The 21,258-nt window shown below is 42.1% G+C and overlaps 1 protein-coding gene across 2 annotated transcripts; it reads right to left on the minus strand.

Annotated features, from left to right (window-relative positions):
- Positions 1 to 12,850: 12,850 nt before the first annotated feature.
- Positions 12,851 to 20,719, minus strand: spns3 (SPNS lysolipid transporter 3, sphingosine-1-phosphate (putative)). 2 transcript variants are annotated; one of them, XM_020650429.3, is made up of 12 exons: positions 20,511 to 20,719; positions 20,352 to 20,417; positions 19,450 to 19,586; positions 18,948 to 19,099; positions 17,028 to 17,094; positions 16,800 to 16,942; positions 16,368 to 16,520; positions 16,072 to 16,261; positions 15,579 to 15,644; positions 15,386 to 15,484; positions 15,121 to 15,292; positions 12,851 to 13,369 (listed from the first exon to the last, which is right to left on the minus strand). In XM_020650429.3, exons 1-12 carry the CDS (start codon positions 20,530 to 20,532, stop codon positions 13,299 to 13,301), a joined length of 1,338 nt encoding a protein of 445 aa, XP_020506085.2. In that variant the 5' UTR covers positions 20,533 to 20,719; the 3' UTR covers positions 12,851 to 13,298. The 2 variants fall into 2 exon arrangements, with proteins under 2 accessions (XP_020506085.2, XP_020506086.2); XM_020650430.3 differs by having other exon boundaries at positions 12,851 to 13,366; positions 20,511 to 20,677.
- Between the last annotated feature and the right edge of the window lie 539 nt (positions 20,720 to 21,258).

The raw sequence follows: 21,258 nt of genomic DNA on the forward strand, positions 1-21,258 counted from the left end.
TCCCGCCTCTTTTACCATATTGGGAATGCAGCCACTGGCTCCGTCCGAGTGGAGCATAAACATTAGCACCTTAGCACTGCTGTGCTACCGCAGGCTACGGCATATCGTGGGCGTGCTACAGAAGTTAACGGGTGTGCAACATGAGCTGCAGGGCTTGCCACTTAGATCAGTGATCTCACACTGACAATGACGTCGGACTGACAAATTTTTATCAAGGTGGCTAATGCTACAGCTAACAGGAGGACATAGGAGAAGTTGAATTTTTGCACATAGATGTGCCTAAACATGTACAGGACACTTGGAAAACACACAAAAGAGCATATAAAACCAGAAAAAGCATAATATGGGACCTTTAAGCCATTTTAACATGGTGGCCAAACCTGGTACTGCAGCTGTGATGTCATTGGGCCCAAAACGATTTTTTCCCCATAAGCTCATATTGGGGAAGAGTCGTCTATAAAACTGTGGAAATGTTTTTTTAGAGGCACATTAACTTACTGATACGAACACTTAAATAACCCTTTAAAAATCATCAGGTCTTAAAAGTTGTAAATGTAGTTAAAGCCAAGTTCAGAGATATTACAAGTGAGCATGCTCTATGGGCCCAGTAACGTGGAAGGTCCGGCTACTTTTACACATAGAAGTCAGACTTTTTGTCTTCATTCACCACTGAGCAGCTTTAATTGGAAATAACAAGGCTCCACCTCTAGTACTGTGATCCAATCTATAATGCATCCATGTATGGTGTAGATTCCTAGCAAAAGTTAAGTTACCTTACTAATATCACATCAGCTAGCCAATGGTGATGTAAGCTAGCAAACTTTTGTTAACTTACAACAATTTAAGCCAGCTAACAGATATGTTAGCTTACAAATAATAATGCTAGCAAGGAGCTAGCTAAAAGATACGTAAGATAGCTTACAGTTGGGCTAAGAAGCAGTAATGTAAGCTAGCTATCATTAAGGCTGTGTCCAAAACTGCATATTTTTATAGTATATCTATATATATATATATATCTAAATATGATGTCATATTGAGTATAGTACGATCTGAAATCCTATACTATGCATTTTTTGTGTATTCCAAATGCTGTTTGTATTCTAGTTTTTCAGCACATATGTTTTTGAATCATACTAAACCGCCCCAAAATGCATTGCGGCTCTCAGACTATCCAATGGCGGAGCACCATGCGACCAGCCAACTTGCGGCATTAAATTAAAGGAACTAACTACTGTAATTCATCTGGTCAAATAAAAATGAACTATATCGATGACTATGTAGCTAGCCTGTATTGTTTTATGAAGACTGAAATGAGAGCATTCTGTTTGTAAAAACCTAAAGCCGCTGATGGCATTTGTTTCTCTGAGCTACTTCTGAGGCAATCAACCAATTTCCTCCCAATGACTTTGAAGTCAGAAATCCTCTCGGTTTAAATCTGGAAAGCATGATGCAAACAGTGCAGCCTGGCAGCCTCGGCAGAAAATGATCAAGTGATACTGACAAGAATTCCTTTTGTAATGCTGCACACTGACATCCAGGATAAGAGGATGCAGGAAAAGAGGAGAAGAGGGGCTGGACCAGGCAGTGGTCTCATGCAGAGGGGCTTCGGAAGGAGCCCCAGTAAACAGTTGTTCCTGTCTCCCTCTGTGGAGCCCCTCCTCCTTCTCTCTTTCTTTGGGATGTGCTTGATATGCTGCTCATGTCTGTGGGATCCTGTGTGTTTTTCCATCGTTCAGAATGGCTCAGTGGGACTGGATCTATCTCTCTCACTCTGGAGTTTTTCTGTGATGTGGCCCGGAGCCACTAAGTCACTGCCCCAGCCTTCCTTCCTGTCTCAGTGCAGGGCTGACCCTGCAGTGCAGGATGAGAGATAACCTGCTAATCGCCGAGGCCCAGTGCCTGCGGGCCGATAAGGGTGACGCTTTTATTGCATTCTCACATGTGACTGCCACTAAAAAGTTTAAATGTCCCTCTGACACGTGTCTATCAGCTGTTTCTGTGGTAAACACGTCTTCACCTAAAAAGTTCAACACCACCCTCAGCATAGCCAAAAATAACATCACAGTAACTATTAATCTATTCCAACTAAGAGTGCAGCTTTAATGGATTTTGAGTGGGTTCGTTTTTGGTGACAGTTCCTTCAAATGCAGCACAATGAAGCTATTGCAAGAATAAAAAATGCAAATAGAAATGAATGCAAATAAATGTTTGTTTATGGTTTTATTTTATTTTAAATGTCCCTCATGTGACCCACACAAGCACCAGTAGATAGCTTTCTGTTTTTACACCTCTAAACTGTTAATCTCCTTTGAAAGTAAACTGAAGACCTACTATAGCATATAACCTTCACTACAGACTCCTTTGATCCACTTTAAGTTATGTGTGTGTTGTTTGTCCCCCTTCTTGCTGGGAATTAGAAAAGGTGGGTGCAGAAAGTCAGAGTGTCTCTCTTACAGGTTTTACATTCGATAAACTTTCTTTTTAAACTCGGAAAGCAAATGTGAACTTTATCATGATACCCCTTGTGTACATCCATTCCTCAACGGTGGGAGCGCCTACTTTGAACCAGTGTTCTCGTACTTACTGGCAATAGTATACCAAATCATTTTTTGTCATTAATATTCACATGTTCTTACAATATATAACCTTTTATCATTGTATTTACATTGGGTTTATCTCTGGTAATTACTTTATTAAATTCTTTGTTTTTATGATTTTATTACCGTCTTTCCTGTTTGAGTCTTTAACGATTTGATCTGTTGTGTGAAGCACTTTGGGCTGCATGCTTTGTTTAATGTATGAAAAGTTCTTTAATAATAAATTTGAGTTAAAAAGTTCTGATGTTTCCTTCTGATTGGTGTTGTTTTTCTAATTTATGTAAATATCTATTTTAATCTCTTATTCTTCTGTGAATTTGAATTAATTTAGAGTGCAATACACAAAACAAAATGTTGGCAATTAAAACAATCAAGGAGTTTCTGACACACAGTAATCACCAGACACACACACTGGGTATCTCCCTCAGTCACGTATACATCCACAGACATACATTCCCCTTTCCTGTACAAAGGAACCAGTGTCCCCGTTTCCCTGAGTACATGATGTACCGCTCATTAAAGATCCGGAGGGGAATGAACAGGCCTCCTCTATGTTTTGTTAACCCAAGAAAAACAAAACATCCTTTTCCTCAAACTAAGAAGTTTTAAAATTGTCTTCTTGTATTTCAGAGCAATGTACCTGAACGTCTAACAGAGCATTGCACCTGAACGTCTAACTGAGCATTGCACCTGAACGTCTAACTGAGCATTGCACCTGAACGTCTAACAGAGCATTGCACCTGAACGTCTAACAGAGCATTGCACCTGAACGTCTAACAGAGCATTGCACCTGAACGTCTAACTGAGAATTGCACCTGAACATCTAATAGAGCATTGCACCTGAACGTCTAACAGAGCATTGCACCTGAACGTCTAACAGAGCATTGCACCTGAACGTCTAACAGAGCATTGCACCTGAAAGTTTTATTCCCTGACAAACAGGATGTGCTGGTTCACTACAGTCACAGATAGATAGTGACTCATGTCAGTGACTGATGACTTTTGATGAGCTGTTTACTGTTTGGAACAGAAACCAGAAAATACAAACTTCCACCGATTATTGCCAGAATATTTGAATGATCCAAACAGGAAAAAAGAGACTCTCAAGAAACAGTTTATAATTCTCTGTATGAAAAAGTTATTCAGCCAAATTCAGCAGCACAGCCTGTCTTAGTGTCAAGCTGTCAACACTGACTTTAACAGTGAGACCACTGATACCTAGTGGACCACCCCTCGTTTGTTTTTCGGAGCCGGAGCCGTCTCGGCTTTGCCAGTCTTGAGGTGTGGGCTCTGCCATTCTGACCTCTCCTCGTCTGCTGTGACCTCCTGACCTCACGACTGTCTCTGACTCTGACACTAGCTCGCTGTAGCCACCGGCTGCACCCCCACCCCCCAGCACCCTCCTCCTGCTGCTGTGTGCTCCCAAACTCAAGCAGCAGAGAGTCTTAGCAGCTGAGGATTTGAATAGATCTGGGTTGATGTCTTTAGTCCTTCCAAGTCTGATCTGGGGGCTATGGAGTGGAGCACAGCAGCAGCAGCAGGAGGCAGAGAGACTAAATATAGTTTTCTGAGGCAGAGACGGCGTCCTTTATCTGCTCATTTAATTATTTATCCGACAGCTCCATCCACGGTCGAGGGTCATCTGTCTCAGTTGATCTGACCAGGAGGTAAAACCAGCTCAGACTCCTCTGTCCTCCTGCATTTTCATCATGTTGATCTCCTTAGTTTGAATCCTTTTCTTCAACTGCATTCCTTAAAAAAAAAAACACGTACATAAAGCTCTGCCTAATTGCAGAAATTTGAGCTGCATTGTGGCTGAGTCTGACTTGCAGGGAGCGCTGTAGCTCTTATTTTTAGACTCTATTGGTCTTTGTAATTACCCCATTGCCGTGGCTGTGTCTGTAAATCAGCTCTCTCCAGCCCAGCGGCCAGCGAGCCTTTTGAATCAGGAATGCTAAATACATAGGACCAGAATGTGCCCATGCCATTATGGAGCAAACCTCAGATTTGGCTGCAGTTACTTTGTCATGCAGAGTCGTACTCCACGCTGCAGACTGCATCATTTGCATGACAGTGAGAGAACAGAGTCATCGATCTTCATCTCAGCCTTGTGTTCAAAATAAAAGTCAAACACTAAAATGACTCATCATCATTCACACTGTTGATATATTAGCTGAAAGTGACGGACATCTGGCTGTGTTCAGTGAGACAAGATGTGTCTGAGGTCAGTAAGAAGAAGCGGTTCTATCTCGTAATTATTTACAAGAAAAAAACGTTTTATTTACAAAATAAAATAAATTACTCTACCGGGAAGCATAGTTCACGTTTATTACATTTAGACTAGTTCTTTAAAGGCCCTGACACACCAAGGAGATCGTCGGCTGTCAGTCGTAGTTGAATCAGTGTCGGGGGTCGGTGAGAGGGGGTCTCTCTAGCTCTCCTCACAGGTTCAGGAAAGCCCCTTGAGCATGCCTCTGTAGTATCCATGCTTTCACCCATTAGTGCGGTTTCTCCTCATTTGTCTCCTCCACCTCTTCTTTTATTTTTACACTAAAAGACCAAGGGCTGACAACGCCAGCGCCATTTTCAATGGTCCGGTGAGGAGTTTTTGGTTTGTGTTGATGTAGGCGCCCCCTGTGAACAAAGCAGTCCATTACCGTACGAACAGGTAATGGACTGCTTTGTTCACAGGGGGCGCCTACATCAACAAAAACCAAATTTTCCTGATGAAAATCTTATCCTGCTTTCTTTTAATGAATCTTTGCTGTGGAAATGTATTTTAATCAGGGTGCCGATTAATAGAATAGAATAAATCTTTATTGTCCACCAAAGGAAGCTGATAGACTCTCCACATACATCAACATCAACAGCTACATCATGAAAAACATTCAGGCAGACAAGCGGAGCAGCTACAGTTACACATTAAACACATCATGGTTTAGATCTCATCTGTCATGTCTATAGCACTCAGGATAAATCAAGTCTTAAATACATTTTTAGTCGTCTCACCTGACACCAACCTAGCGATAACAGGCTTTAAGAAAATGACTAATAGGACTAATTAATCTTCTTCACTGGCAACAAAAAGACGTCGATATTAAATTACATCCTGTTTCACAAACAGCTAAAAAAAAACCTCACATGATGTTTAAGATATTACAGTTTCAATTTCACTAAAGAATGACGTCCTTCTTCACATTTTCCCTTCTTGTGATACTTTATAGTTTGTACTCACAGTTAACAGGCCTTTGTGTTAATTAATGCCAACCATTAAAATAAATCTTGAACGTGTTTATTTTGTTTTTGCAGAATCATCCCCGACAGCACAGTTTATCATTTTCCTCGTTTTTGTGTGTCCCCCATCAAATAGCCAAAGTATTCCCTCTCCTTTCTTTACGTGCAAGAACAGAGCTTCATTCTGTCTCCTGAATCTTCACAGTAAAGTAGGATTTGTTTATTGGCCCCCACTCAGCTGCGATGTAAAGACAGGAAGGCCCTTGTGATGTAATAGTGAGTATCAGGGGGCAGTCCGGAGGGTGGAGAGGCCTCTTCCTCTCTATGTCGTCATGTCAGTGCAGCAGTGTGCTCGTGATAAGGAAGAGTGCAACTTCACATCCACAGATGTGGTCTGACGCCTCTTATCACCGCCCCGCTGCTCGCCTGTGGACGGCTGACAAGAACGCAAACAGGCAGCAGATAAGCTGTCCTCCTCTGTTACTGTAAATATGTTCACTTCTCATGAATTATTTCTGGTTTATTATGATTGATATCATGACAGCATTGTGATTGATGCTGACTGCTCCCATGTTGTTGAGCGTGTTGTTTTGTGAGACTGTGCATGACGCATGGATGTTTTCAGGACTGAAATGCTCCCTATCCCTGAGTAAACAGCGACTGTATCCGCTCCCCTTCCGGCCCCTGGCTGCCTCATTGATCGCTCTGCACAATTTATTAGCCATTGTGACAGTTTCCTGTACAGCCAGGGTCGACGGGGGAAAAAGGAGAGGTATGCAGATAAAGCGCTCAGAAACATTGTGTACAATACCCATTGTGTTTTAATTGCAGGTTGAACTGTTACCTCCAGAATGTTTTCCACATACCTTTGACTGTGCATGTGTCTGCGTCTGTGTTTGCTTGTTATTTGAAATACACATCCTGCTGCCAGAGAGTATTCCCTTAGCTGAGTGATCGACTAACTTCTGGAAAGTTACACGCTTAAGTGTGAAATATTCAAAAACAAGAGGAAATACCAGCTAACACCACAGCACAGCGATTAAACCTTAAACAATGGTTAAAACATCCTTGAACTAGCTTTCCTTAACCTGTTTATGTTAAATACTGTCGACTTCTCTGGGAAATATTTGCTCAGAAATGTCATAAATCAACAAATAAATGCTCATACAAACATTTGAAGGCAATGCAGTCCGATTACTGCATGACCTCGTGTGTGACAATAGACATGACACTGACCTTTGACATCCCCTGCTTGCTTTGCTCCACGACAAAACAATGGGGACACGCAATGACACGCTGCAGTCAGGATTTGCCAAGGGATGCTTGGCGCCTCTGCAGCAACAGTCTAAACAGCTCAGAAATCGGATTGACAAGCGGCTGTCATACTGTACTAAAGTTCGCCGATACGCCCTGTTTGTCCGGTCTGTGCTAATCTTTGACGAGAGCAGCCAGGCTTAAGATGCTGAAGGTTGAGAGTATCACGTTCCATGAACTCAGCAGAGGTCAGAAACACACGCTCACACTTGAGAGAATATTAAAAGTAAACACTCAGAAAGAACGCAAATGTCACTCACATGGTTGGCTCAACGTCATGCAGGCCTTTAGAAGACGCAGCGTGTTTATCAGGAGAGCCTGAGCTCTGTGGTTGATGGGTAATGAAAGGGTTAATACTGGATTTCAGTCTGTGCTGCAGCTCCCGTTACATTCCTGCCACTTTTAAGCTTTGATATCAAACAGATGCCTCTGCTACACTTTATGAAAACTGATAAAGAAGAAGGCCTGCGCTCAGAGAAACACAAAGTAATAACACCTGTGAAACTTCACTGAGCATGAGTTACTGTCAAAAATATCTGTTTGCCATATGTTGGCATGTTCTGCGACGCCTGCGAGCGAGTTCAGGCATTCAACTCGAGCTGCACTGACACGTGTGTCATTATGCAAAATCACCTGACAACACCTCCGTCCAATTAGCGCTCTATTGAGGCTACAAGATTTCTGCTCTCTCCCTCTTTGCTCTTTCATCACCTGCTCTGACCTGAACCCGTTCTGCACTCTCGCTCAGCAACACCATGCATCCAGCATCCTCCTTTAGACTCCGACTCGGGGGGGGGTTTAAAGATATCATCCCATCACTCCTCTCATTTCTGCATGTTAATTAAAGCTGCAAGCCGTGATGCCATGGAGCCTACACGCTGAACAAAGACTATTTTCTGCTGCTGCAATAAATATTTAAATAAATACAGGTTGGGTGAGTTGTCTGCCTGAAATGTTAGAATAAATGTGTACTTTAATATGAAGAATATGGAGTATGCATTTCAGTTGACTTTGCAGCTAAAGGATGTACCCTGCACTACATGTCAGGTTTGTAATATGATAAAAGCTTTTTTACTCATGCAGTATGTTCAGTAAATTGGCCTTTAAGCTCCTGTGAGGACTTCTGAATGTGGTAATGAAACAGACTGAAATCAACTTTTATTATTATCATTTACCAGACCGTCAGAAAAAAAGACGGACTATTTTTTTATGCCTGTAGCTGCCGCTGGGTCTGTGTCACACGAGACAATTTGCAGCACCCTAAAGAAATCGCCTTTTATCACATTTTCTACAACAAATATTCACAATGAGGGAGAGTTTTTTGTATGCCTTTATTTTAGAGACAGGATAGATGGAGTCAGAAATCAAGGAAAGGAGAGAGTGGATAATGACATGGGGGGAAAGGAGCTACAAGTTAGACCTGAACCCAGGGGAGACGGCTTGGAGGAGCACAGCCACTGCACGAGGCGTGTGTACTAACCACGAGTCTGCCAGCACCCACACAATGCGAGATAGTTTTGACATTTCAGAGAAATCAGTAGCAGATTTTCTGTCAGTTTAGTTCAGTTTAGTTTGTCAGGGAGCATCTACAAAGTATGCATTTATCTCATTAAATCAGATGGTTAGTGTTAGGGTTAGCATCGCAGCAGAGTTCACCTGTTAGCTTGAGTCCATCTGCAGTCAGTAGACACACGAACGATACAAAACATGATTAAGAGTTAATAAAACCAGATAACACCAAAGCCACATTCCCTGACCCTAAAACCTACCAGCCTCAGAAAGCAAAGGCTTGGAAGACGCTCAGCATGCAGAGTTTAGACTCCTGCAGACAGGGAGGAGGTTCACTTCTGTTAGGAGGGTCAAATCTAACAGATACCTGAGGTTTGTTCCATCAGCAGTTGGGTTTGTTAAATAATCTGTAGGCATTGCCTGTACACTTTTACTATGTACTGTTTGTCTTTGTGTTCCTTATCTCACTCACGTCCATCATGATGATATCCATGGTAGTTTTGTTTTATATGTATTTGTGTCTCTGTGCGGTTTTGAGGAAGTGTTGCCTGTGTGGACCTCTGTTGCAATCCAAATCCTCCCTGCACACCCACAAAGCACATCACTCACACACACACACACACACACACACGCACGCACGCGAGAGTCAGAAAACGTACATATCAGTGTGAGTACATATCAATTTTTTTTCATAGCGATAAAAAGAATAACAAATATTTCACCAGATTGTTTATTTAAATTGTCTGGCAATTTATTTTCTCACTGAAACCCTAATTATTTCCGTCACATCATTACAGTGAGATCATTCCATGTAATGGTACCGCCCGAGACACAGAGGCATATTAAAGACCATTACAGTAAATCTGCACACTCTGTGTTTTCTGCCCCGGCGTCTGCAGACATCAACATTTTCAGAGCAGTTCTGTTGGAGGTCCCAGTGAACATCTGGCAAATCTATCAGGCTTCACTAACGGGAGACAGCTGCCATTCCTGTTTTTACAGTGATGCAGCTGCGCCATCTAGTGGAGACATTTAGAAAGACATGTATCAAGTCATTTATTTAGTAATTTGTGATAAAAACACTACACCGTGTTTTTAACATGCATATTCAGAGTTTTGAGATCCTTCCAGGGTAGATGCAATAAATTGAGAAGTCCAATTTAAATATCTAATGGATTTTAAAGCAGCTTCAAGCCGACTGCAAGAGAGGAGAATAAAAATCCTTCATTTCTAATTTGTACATGAAGTAAAGACGGAGATTTGAGCATATGTTCTGGTCCAGCCCAGGGGCCTCTCTGGTGCTCATTATGAGGCAGCAGCTGCATACTGACTGGTACATTCATAGAGGCAGAGGTTAATCTGATGGTTACTTGGATGAATTCAGCTCATTCTGCGCACGCAGGGTTCATTTATGTACTACACTGAGCCGCAGAAGGGGGATTGCAGCACAAACTGGCCACGTGAGGTTAAGTGGAAAGCTGTATGTCAGCAAAATCTGGAAAATCATTAAGAAAAGAAAAACAAGAGGAGATGAACCGTACCTGGCTCGTTTGAGATACTGGTGTCAGCAAAGCTATTGTCACTGGCAGACAGGTAAATGTTTCTTTGACTGTTTTAAAATGTAGCATGCAAATAACTCGGTTAACGTCTGTGATAAAGAACCCTTGCTAAGTTTGAAAGATATTGGCCCTTTCTGAAAAGCCGCAGTTCAGTATGGAGTGTGGACTTCAGTAGACTGAACCCTCGTGGTCATTCAGTCTGCATTTTTTGCGTCCACCTCAGTAAACTGAACATTTCAGGATGATTGCAAACTTCCAGGTTTTGTGCAGTATGGATCCGATGCATCCTTTCAGGAAATGAGTCGTATTTTAACTTCCACAAGGCTGTGTGAAATTAAATGTAAAACATCACTTAAAGGTTCTATATGTAGCTTTTTACATGTGGAAATAGTTTTTTATTGCCCATTAATAAGCGAACAGTTAACTGATGTGAAAAAGTAGATGTTCACTGTCTGTGTTGCCTGTATAAAATCTTTCCCCGGGTCGTATTTTCGGCAAAAGTTCCAGGAAGTGACATTTTATGCACGTTCTCAACGTCCTCCTCACTCCGCTCCACTTACAGAGATCAACAGTACAAACTCATCACACACTGCCGGTCTTCACCTCCACAGCCAGAGGCCGTCTTCCACACACTTCTATCCGCTCTAAGAGCTCTCAAAGGCGGACAAACTCATCACACACTCCTGCTCTCAGCCAGTGCCTGCAGAGACTGTCGTTTGTAGGATGGAGAATGAATACAGACACACAGACTCCTTCACAGACTTTCACATGTGTATGACCACTTACCTCCTCTGAATATTTTGCCGGTAAATATCCAGTGTTTTGCGACCAATGATGATGCTCGTTTGTGTACGTACGAGCACGAGGGAGAGCGAGCAACAGGTAACTGGTGCAGCTTGCCTAACGGCCATGCGGTGTCGCTACAAACGCAGAATTTTTAAATGTTACATATAGCCCCTTTAACATGCGCCTCTGAATCAAAACAAATAAAAACGGATGCGGCTGGTTACGGGTAACGTGCTTTTCAAATTGTTGAATTGTTTCCATGCAATGTGAAGTTTTGTATTATTTACTGAGCCATCGTGCAGATCACATCTGAGTTGGAGTGTCAATAACATAAGGCGGGCTAATGACGCCACTTCCACACTGAATGAATCAGACGAAGTTGGAACAAATATCAACTTACTGTGCGTGCCTACTGAACAGGTCCCAACAGGATACAACACGGAGAGAAGGGACCGTCTGACCACTGTCAGACTGTGGAGGCACTTTGCAATTCGGAAGCATCCATTCACAGATTCTGCCCTCCCGGGTCAATAACTCATCTGCAGAACATTGCTTTTACAAAACCAGGACCTCTTTCCAGTCTGAGCTGGACAACTTACATTGACTCCGGAATTTGTAAAAGCACCTTGTTACAGCTGTATGTTTCCCTGTGCTGTTGTCTCCTCTCCTCTCCTGTTGTCTCCAGCTCTGCCCAGGTGGAGCTACTGATCACCTAACAAGGTGCACCTGGCCTCAGTACAGAGGGGAGAGGCTTTAGGTGTTGGGACTGCTGTGCCTCTTGAGCCAAGTCCACACGCAGGCGGGTGTTTTCTAATTCCTCCTTCTGCTTTTAAAACAATAATCCCGTCTACACAAGACGCAAAATGCACTATTACAGCTGTCTTGAGCATGTAAAGTCAACAACGATGTCCTTGCATGCAAAAAATGTTTTCGCCATTCCTCAGCAATGAGCGTTTCATTTACAAAGTTGTCCATTCGGTCGTATCTGCAGTCAGCATGGTGGGAGAGTAACTGTGTGTGTAAGCATGAGTGAGGCCAAGACAATACCGAGTCAAAATGCTTTTGATTCCGAGACAAGACTTTCAAAAAGTGATCTCAAAAACGGTCTTGACCGATTGGAGTACTATTGGCCCGTGCAGGTTGAAGCTGTGAATATCTTTGTTATCGAGGTCACTTGCTAACTGATGTCATAACATGTTAATGTAACTGACACAACCCATCAAGTAACTTGAAGTCATGTATTTATTTTCCGTCAATTCATTTTAGTGTTTTGTCATTTCCTGTTTTATTTTGTTTTTACCCTTGTTTTTGTCTTTCAGATCAAGTTTTGATCAAAGTCAGATACAGGGCGGGTGGGTGTGCACTGGCAGCATTGACTGTGCATTTGTGCAGGCGTCGCTGTGTCTGTGTGTGTGTGTGACATTTTCCATGTGTACCTGTCTGCTTGTCGATTTGGTTGGATTTGTGCGTTAACAAAGTTGTTTATTTATTCATTACTTGACTAAAATATATAGGTCCCCCCAACACATGGACAAAATAATCCTAGCCTATAAAGTAGCTCGGACCTGACAAACCATGGATAGGTTTATAAACACGCAGCTGGATGGATGTATGAATGGATGGGATGGATCAAACGATGGATGGATGAAAAGATGGATGTATGAAATATGGATGTATGGATGGATGGATGGATGATGGATGGGTGATGGATGATGGATGGATGAAAAGATGGATGGGTGATGGATGACGGATGGATGAAAAGATGTATGATGGATGGATGAAAAGATGGATGAATGGATGGCTGGATGGCTGTAAGGATGGATGTAAGGATGGTTGGACAAAGGGCAGTGCTGTCATTTTCATAGCAAATTTATTGAAAACTTTTCCACAAATTCACAGTGTTTCAGCTTTTCTTCTCACCTTGTTGTTGAGAGCAGTTTTTCAATTTCTGGACGATAATGGGTATGTTTGTTTTTATACAGAAGGTCCCGTGCCTTGATGAAAAACAGTGATTTTCAAGTGTACAACTAATAGACTGTAATGGTACAAACAAATTGATTTGTCTTCAACAGTCGAAAATACAATTTCCCTCCAGAGTGAACAGAAAAACATTTATAATGAGGTCATTTGATGGATAACGGTCTGATGTTTCTCTGCATTGTTCATAATTTCATCAAAGTTTAGTCACAAAACATGACGTTTTTTTCAAGTCTCCAACAACAAGTCACAGTTTTTAACTGAAGTTTAAATATTTACAGATTTATGAATGACATGGCTCTCTCCGTCACAGGTTTAATACTCATTTCTTCTGCGTGCTGAGTTCCAGGGCGGGCTCAGGTGAAGGTCCCTGATGTGGTCGAGAGTCTTCTGCTGACACAAACACAGATTCATTTTAAATTAAATTACAGAGGGTTTATAAAAATGGACAATGTTCACATAGAGGCCATTTTCTTTTGACATCGTGCTCAGGGTGGGAAGCTCAATTGCTGTTATAATGTTGCACTTCTGTGTTCTAGTCTAGGATAAATCATATAAATGAAGAGTTTAATAAATATCTCAAGGCGTCTTGACTGATTAACACGAGAAAATACAGTAAAGTAAAAAATCTAGAGGGAACATGGCATTGTTTCAAGTTCAAACAACATATTTGACATCTTCTTGACAATGAACAAACAATAGGTAACATCTGCATTCAAATTAGGCCACAACATGAGATTACATTTAGCTCAAAAAGTTTCTCTGTTTACAGATTCTGTTATTAGGAATGATGGTCTATGCTCAGATGTTATATCTGTCCACAACGTGCCACAGGGCTCTGTTTTAGGTCCCCTTATATTCACTATTTATGTGAGTAATCTAGGTCAAAATGTGTCAAATGCTACCTTCTATTGTTACGCTGATGACACTGTTGTATACTGCTGTGCTGCACTCTGACACAAGCTGTTGAAATACTGAAAATAACTGCAGAGGAAAATGGGGGATATAGGGATGAAATAAAAACTGTGACCAGGTACACTCTCAAATGTAGAAGCAGAATGAAAACGTCCATTTCAGACCATGTTGGCAGTGAACAAGCTCGTGTATATATTCAGGGGATTTCTAATAAGTCACCCTGTTGTTGCAGCCGCCTCACACACCATTTATCAATCCAACAGAATGAAGAGAATGAGCTCAAATCAGATTTCAACTATAATACAATGTAGTCTTTATTGGGTTTGGCCCACATTCACCTCGGGTTGCAAGAAAGACAAGATGCCAGCGTGTGTGCAGATAAGGACAATTTGTTTCGAACTCCATCAGGAGGAGAGCTGGCAGGGCCTCTGGACACTCCAATCTTAACAGGGGTTACTTAGAAATGTAGAATCTGTACGTGGGGGTCTGGAGTTTCAGCATGTAAAGTGTTCTGGCTTCTGTTTGTGGTACGTTTGTAGTCCAATAAGTTTCAGCAGGCTTTAGTGTATGCAGGAAAAATGGTCTACTTGCACAGTAGAAAACAGGTGGTTAGTTATCTGCAGTTAATTATCTCCCTTGTACGCGAGGAAGACTGGTCTGATGATGACTGTAGATTTTTCCAGAATCAGTACAACATCCGGGTATTATTTACTATACTGAGGATTTGGCGGTTCTTCCCATACTACATTTTGACCAAATCAGTATGTACAACTAGTATAGTAGGAGCAGATGATAAAGTGTTTCTCCGCAATGTTCTCGACCCAGAAAAATGGTGTCTATGTTAATGATGTAAACAATGCACTGGAACAAAGTCCTGCCTGGAAGTCATTAAATGCTACCGCTGGCTTCATCAGGAAAACTGGGAAATTCTCATCTGTTCCTGGATGTATCATTTATCAGACAGTATAAGGAGATGTTTGTTGATGTGTTTTAAGATTGCTTGACACTCCAGCGTTAACAAACACAATAGTTACGCCTCAGTGGTTTAGCAGAGTGTCATTAAGATAAAGATCCTGCCCAAAAAGTTAAAATGTATCATATTCAGAATGAGTTGATTTTTGCCAATAAAGTCTTAAATGAGACGTTATTTATATCTGTACTATACAGTTTTGATGCTGTTGTTGTTGTTTACAGGACAATAAAAATACAGTATCTGTCAGTTTGTGTACCTTCAACCAATCGCAGAGCTGCCTTCTTGTCTTCAGTGATGTAGAGAGCTGCCATGGAGAAAAACACTCCACCAAGGACCCCGACCAACGGGCAGACCAGCAGGCTGTACTTCAGACTTTGGAAGCTCCAGATGTGACTGGTAGGATCAGATCTGCTTACAGCGTCAGATATCTAAAGGTACAGGATACAGGATAAGTCTTCAAACATACACAAAAGAAGTACTCAAGTATACAGCGCTATGATGGAAGTTGAAGCATTTCTCACCACTCCTACAAGGTAAGGACTTCCGGCGTCACCCAGGAGATGACCGACTGAAATCTGGAGAGCCTCGGCTGTGGCTCGCCTGGTCGGTACAACAACGTACTAAAACACACAGTAACAAAAAACGACCTGTTGGCTTCAAATTTCAGCAGACGCTTACATATTTTTTATCTCACGGAGAAACAAGAAAACTCACCAGCAGGATGTCAGCCATGACAGCCCAGTTCAGTGAAATCAACAGTTCACCTAAGAAAATGAACACCTGAAATGAGACATTTAAGCAGTGAATCCAGTAAAGTGATTGGTTAATAATCCTTTTGGGTTTTCACTTTTTCACATTTTCTTTATTAGCTAGTTTGAACATTTTGTTGGAGCTCAAAGACCTTTACTCAGAGATGCATTCATTATCACATCATATTTCATTCATTCATTTACATATTTAAAGGTACAGACACAGAAACAGCCTGTTCTGAGCAGGGCTGAAATAGAGGGGTTTATAGGCATGATCAAATACAGGATCAGAGTGGATTTAGAACAAGAAACTTCACACGCATGTTTTGAGGAGCTCTGAGACTTCTTTGAGGTTGTAAAAGGAACTATAGTATGTTACCTGGACGACAGCGTTCTGATTACAGACCATCATTACTAACTGTAGAGCTATAATAATATTATACAGCCATGGCACTTACGTAAGTGGTGGGGATGTTTACTGACGCCACGAAGATGACAACAAAGAGGCAGGGGGCTGATCCCAGCAGCCCCGCCGCACAGATCCTGGGGTCCACATTCGGCACCTTGTCCCTAAACCATCTGGACAAACCGGTGCCAAGACAACCTCCCATAATGCCCGTCACCACCGTCACAGCTCCAAAGATATAACTGTGGAGCAGAGGCAGATAAAGCTTTATTGATACTCCGTGGTGATTTCAAAATACAATGAGTAAAAGAAGTTTGGTGTGTGTTGTTGTTAGCGGTCATGCTGCACCTGTCTGTGGCATTGCACGGCTCTTTCACACACGGTGGTCTGAGATTCTGAGCGATCTGAGCTCTGGACAGAAAAGTTGGCATCCAGAAAGCCATGGCTCCAGTGAGGAAGGTCGTCGCTGTCACTCCCAGAGTTGACCACACGTAACTTTTACTAGTGTGAAAGTTACACAAAAAGAGAGACAGAATATATCAATGAATTCATATTCACACCCTTGTGAAGTTTGCAGTCTAATACTACAGAGTCCCTGAAGTCTCAAAAAGTAAAAAGAAAAAAATCTTATGCCACATAATATCTTGTGATGACAAATTATATTATATTATCATTGTGCAAATAAATTAGGTCTTTATCTGACTTTTTTTCATTGACCTTCAAAAGCCTACAATCGCTCCTGTTCATACAGCTCGTCTAGTTTTAGTTTCAGTGTCTTACTTTCTCAGCAGGTACTTGACGTCCTCCCGGTACGAGCTCTGCCCTTCGACTCCTTCTCCGTTAGTTTCAGCAGCACCCCTGGGTGGGTTTGGGCACAAGAAGACGAGCAACACAAGTCCCACTACACCCATGATGGGAGTAACCTGAGAATACAGAAGGAAAAAAAAACAAATGTAAGAATGTGTGAAAGTGCTCAGCTGATATTTATTTTAAAGTTAATATTCTCACCCTGAGAGCCCAGCGCCAGTCTTCTGTGAGAGCAGCCATCCCTGCTCCTGTGATGTACCCAAGACCACTGAAAACACAGAGTAGACCAGCTAACTGTCAGATTATAGACAAGTTATACCATTTATGAGATCTCTCCACTGGTGTTTTAAGAAAAAGCAAACCTCACTGTGTCTTGATTTCACTTCAAACCTTTAAAAGGTACTTAATTTACCACTAATAATCCATGATTACAAATCACCCTGCTGCGGTCACATTTTAAAACCTATTCTCTCTCTTCAACAGTCATTATGTCATTTCAATGCGAGCGCTGCGACCCTCCTCCTCCGCCCAGGTCACCTCCATACCAGCTCAGCAGAGTTCAGATCCAGCCTCAGAAACTCACTCCTCATCACATCATACACTCTACCACCACCACCAGTGAGACTCCATCAGGGGGGTAACCTATCCTGCTGTCGGCCTCACTACCTCTTTGAGTGCATGAAGACATCATGACGGAGTCTAATCACCACAGAACATTTATCTTTCCCTAAACTGTTAAACAAACATTTGTAAACTCTTACTGAAGTCTCTCCTGATTGAAATCGCCCCCAACAGCCCTGAACTGCCCCCTGGAACCCTCTGCAGGGGAACGAGTGCCTCATAAACCAACAATAGAAGTTTTTATCAGTTCAGAACACAAGTAAACAAAAGCGGAAAAAGTTGTAATGGTTACATGGGCGAAGGATAGTGAGTAATATAAGGAAAGGAATGAATACATAATTCAAGGATTGCAGCATCTCAGTTTGAACGGTCTGCACTGAATCCCTTGCTCTGAAAACTCTTGTCCTGTGACCGTGTGCACTAAATTAGATTTGGTATGAATGCATTCAAACTGAGCTGCTGGCTGCTGCTGGTTAACATGTCCTGTACAGCTCTTTGGCTAAAAATAACCCTGTCTCTCCCCCTTTAATTTATTACGTAAAATAACCTTTTTTTTTTCCTCAGCTTTGACACTTACTGAAATCAGCTCTGCCACACACAGTGAGAAGGGTCATCAGCCCCCTCCACCGGCTACTTCACCATGTTTTTCTAATGCTAATATGTGTCTCTGGTCTGTCTACAAACCATCAAAAATCTGTGCTCAAACAGGCGGTTTGGAGATTTTCCCTTCATGACATCACAAAGGGCAGTAACCCCTCCCCCAGGTGGGTGACACTCCCACAGCTAGGTGTTTGTTCTGCCCTCTGAGTCTGCCTTCTCACGGTAAAGAATAGGACATGGAGCGAGAAAGCCCGAGTACACCCAAGCCCTTCCAGAGAGGGGGCGTGGTCAGACACAGCTCATTTACATTTAAAGGTACAGACACAGAAACAGCCTGTTCTGAGCAGGGCTGAAATAGAGGGGTTTATAGACATGATCAAATACAGGATCAGAGTGGATTTAGAACAAGAAACTTCACACACATGTTTTTAGGAGCTCTGAGAATTATTTAAAATGGTTGAAGAGGAGGAGAATATGTCACCTTTAACAACAGGCTCATATAAGCATTGTCAGAAAAATGTGTTTTTGCCTACAAATGTGTTTTTTGCCTACAAAGATTGGCAAGCATGTCATATAGCCTAATGTCTCAACCATCACAGAGTCAGATTCTCAGTTAGGGTACAGGTGAATTTGTTCTCGCTGATTTCTGCTCTGATACACAGGGTGATATAACGCTCTCATCAACACCTCCAGCGGCGTCCTGAAGATTTCAGATTTTAGCACATCCAAGAGGTTGATGGACACAACCCCTGCTCTGAGATGTTCAATCAGGTATGCCCTTACGTCACACACTGACAGACTAAATAAATCCCTGCTTCCTGAAGTTGACCTTTGAGTCTCAAATATTGGATTTTTTTGCCCCTTTTCTTGTTTCAGAACAATCGACAGTATAACGCTAACCTTCCAATAGGGATGAAGATGTAGAATATACAGATCACGACGCTCCGTTGAGCCCCTGTGAAGAGATCACCGATGATGGTGGGAGCGATGGAGGAGTAACTGGCCTCTCCGATCCCGACCATGGCTCGCAGCAGCATCAGCAGCCAGAAAAGCTGCAGGAGTGATACCACGAGTTTAACAGGCAGCATTCCTACTGCCCGAACATGGACAATAAATTCATAATGACATATGAATTATGAATAGAAACTGTAGAATGGAACAGGATTTCTCTGTTTGACTTTCATATTAAAGTGTAGCCTCTGTTGGCATGTTTCAACCTCTAAGGATACGTTTCCTGAACAAGTAAAACTTTATTCAGTCACATTTTTATTTAAAGAGGGAGCACACTTCAAAAGGAAGAGGAAGAAGAGTCTTACGACAGGCGGCAGGATGTGGCATTGTGTGTTCTTGTTGTGTTTTAACTCTTGTAACGTGTTTGTGAACACATCTTTTTCTTACCCACCGACTCAGTGACCAAAGAGCTGGCTGCTCCCATGATGAGCCACACGCTCAGCCCACCAATCATGAGGTACTTCCTGTTGTAGCGGTCACCAAGGTAACCAAAGAGAGGGGCCAGAAGTAGGAAACTGCAGATGAAGACTGTAAGATAAGAACCAAGTCTGAGTTGACAGTGTGACCAGAAGTCCTGATGCAACTTATACAACTCCTGCATGAACATATCAGGCTGTCGAGGCACAGATCTTCACTATTCATTCAGAATAGTGAAGTACCACACGTATAGTGTGTGTGTGTGTGTGTGTGTGTGTGTGTGTGTGTGTGTGTGTGCGTGCTTGCAGGTGTCTAATTTTATACTTCTGTCTTCACATCCAGCAGTGCTTTGCATTGATTTTTGCAGTTCACTTGCAGCACATGTTCCATGAAGTCATCTTGCAGAATAAAACCAAACAATCTATAAAATAATAAATGTGTTTTTGTTAAAAGCAATAACACATTCTGATATTTAGGCCGACTCTCCTCCACTCACATAGTTTCTCCTCTACAATCCTTCCATTGTGTGAAATGCTGCTGAAGAGTGAAATGCATGGAACTGAACCAGTAGTCTGTTATAACCGCATATGTCAGTAGCTTGCTGGGAGTACAACAACATATTTTTATTTAACCTTCATTCACCAGGAACAGAGGCGCTGCTTGTCAAGGGCCCAAGACCAGTAGGGGGCCCCCTGAGGGCTCACAAACTTAAACAAAGCAGGGGCCCAAAATGTGCAGATTTTGCAATGAGAGTAGGAAACCTTCCTAAGGGGGCCCCATCTAACAGCACCCACTCTCGTTGTCCTGCTAAGCGTTGCATGCATTGTTGCTGTGAAAACCAAAGAGAAGATGTTTGAGTGTGTCTGTTGATCATACCTGTTTGCAGGAGTGCAGCTGTACTGTCACTTATATCAAAGAATTTCTGCAGATTGAGCAGGACACCTACAGTATGTGACAGTTAAAAAACAAAAAATGCACCTGAGCAGCAGAAGTAAATGTTTTATGTTTGTTTGTTCCTCATGCACCTCATCTCACCTGCGATGGTGTAACGCTCCATGTAGTTGATGAGGTTGATGTAGCAGAGCACAGCTACAGCGATCTTAGCCTGTCTCGGTGTGATCCTCTCTGGTGCCTGGTGTGTGAGTGATGCGAGGCTGTTTGCAAAAGAACCATAATGAAGACCCTCATTGGAGTCCGGGGTCCAGCCCCTGTCCGGGGGGGTCGACACTGATACCTCAGGCAGCTCTGAGTCACCTGTAAATGGAGAATGAATGGTTTGGATTTAGAGGAAATAGTTCACCAGTATATTGCAGCGTGTGCACACTTTAGCAGCGACTGTATTAAGACAACTTGATGAAGCTGGGCACAGAATAAACCTGTAACAGGATACACAGCCTAACAGGTTTTTCTATTTGACTTTCATTTTTAATATTTTAAATACTCCTAACTTCCACAAACAGCTCCTCCTGTACTCCTCATATCATTTTATTACATTGTTCCATCATTAGCATTTGTCCAATTTAACCATGTATATACTATTTTTGTCTTTTACTGCTGTTTTTTATTTCAATTTATTCATTTTTATTTTTATTTTGTTCTTTTATTTATAAACATTGTTTCTTTTCTTGTTTGTTACTAAAACTACAGCAAACCATAATGTGCAGTACGTCTAGATAAATCAGCATGACCCCACCATTCTTGCCTGGATTTTATTTTATTTTTCTATCTGGCTTTTGCCCCATCTGTCCTGTGTCTCCAGTTTGCCCTGTTCCATCTCTCAAAA

Source organism: Labrus bergylta, chromosome 14 (assembly GCF_963930695.1).
Source record: "Labrus bergylta chromosome 14, fLabBer1.1, whole genome shotgun sequence".
NCBI classification, from domain to species: Eukaryota; Metazoa; Chordata; class Actinopteri; order Labriformes; family Labridae; genus Labrus; species Labrus bergylta.

Coding starts and splice junctions, on each gene's coding strand:
- spns3 (XM_020650429.3), bottom strand. CDS start 20,532: ATGGAGCGTTACACCATCGCAG. Junction 19,100..19,449: donor GCTCTTTGGTCACTGAGTCG/GTGGGTAAGAAA, acceptor TCACTCCTGCAG/CTTTTCTGGCTGCTGATGCT. Junction 15,293..15,385: donor GTCCTTACCTTGTAGGAGTG/GTGAGAAATGCT, acceptor CTGTACCTTTAG/ATATCTGACGCTGTAAGCAG.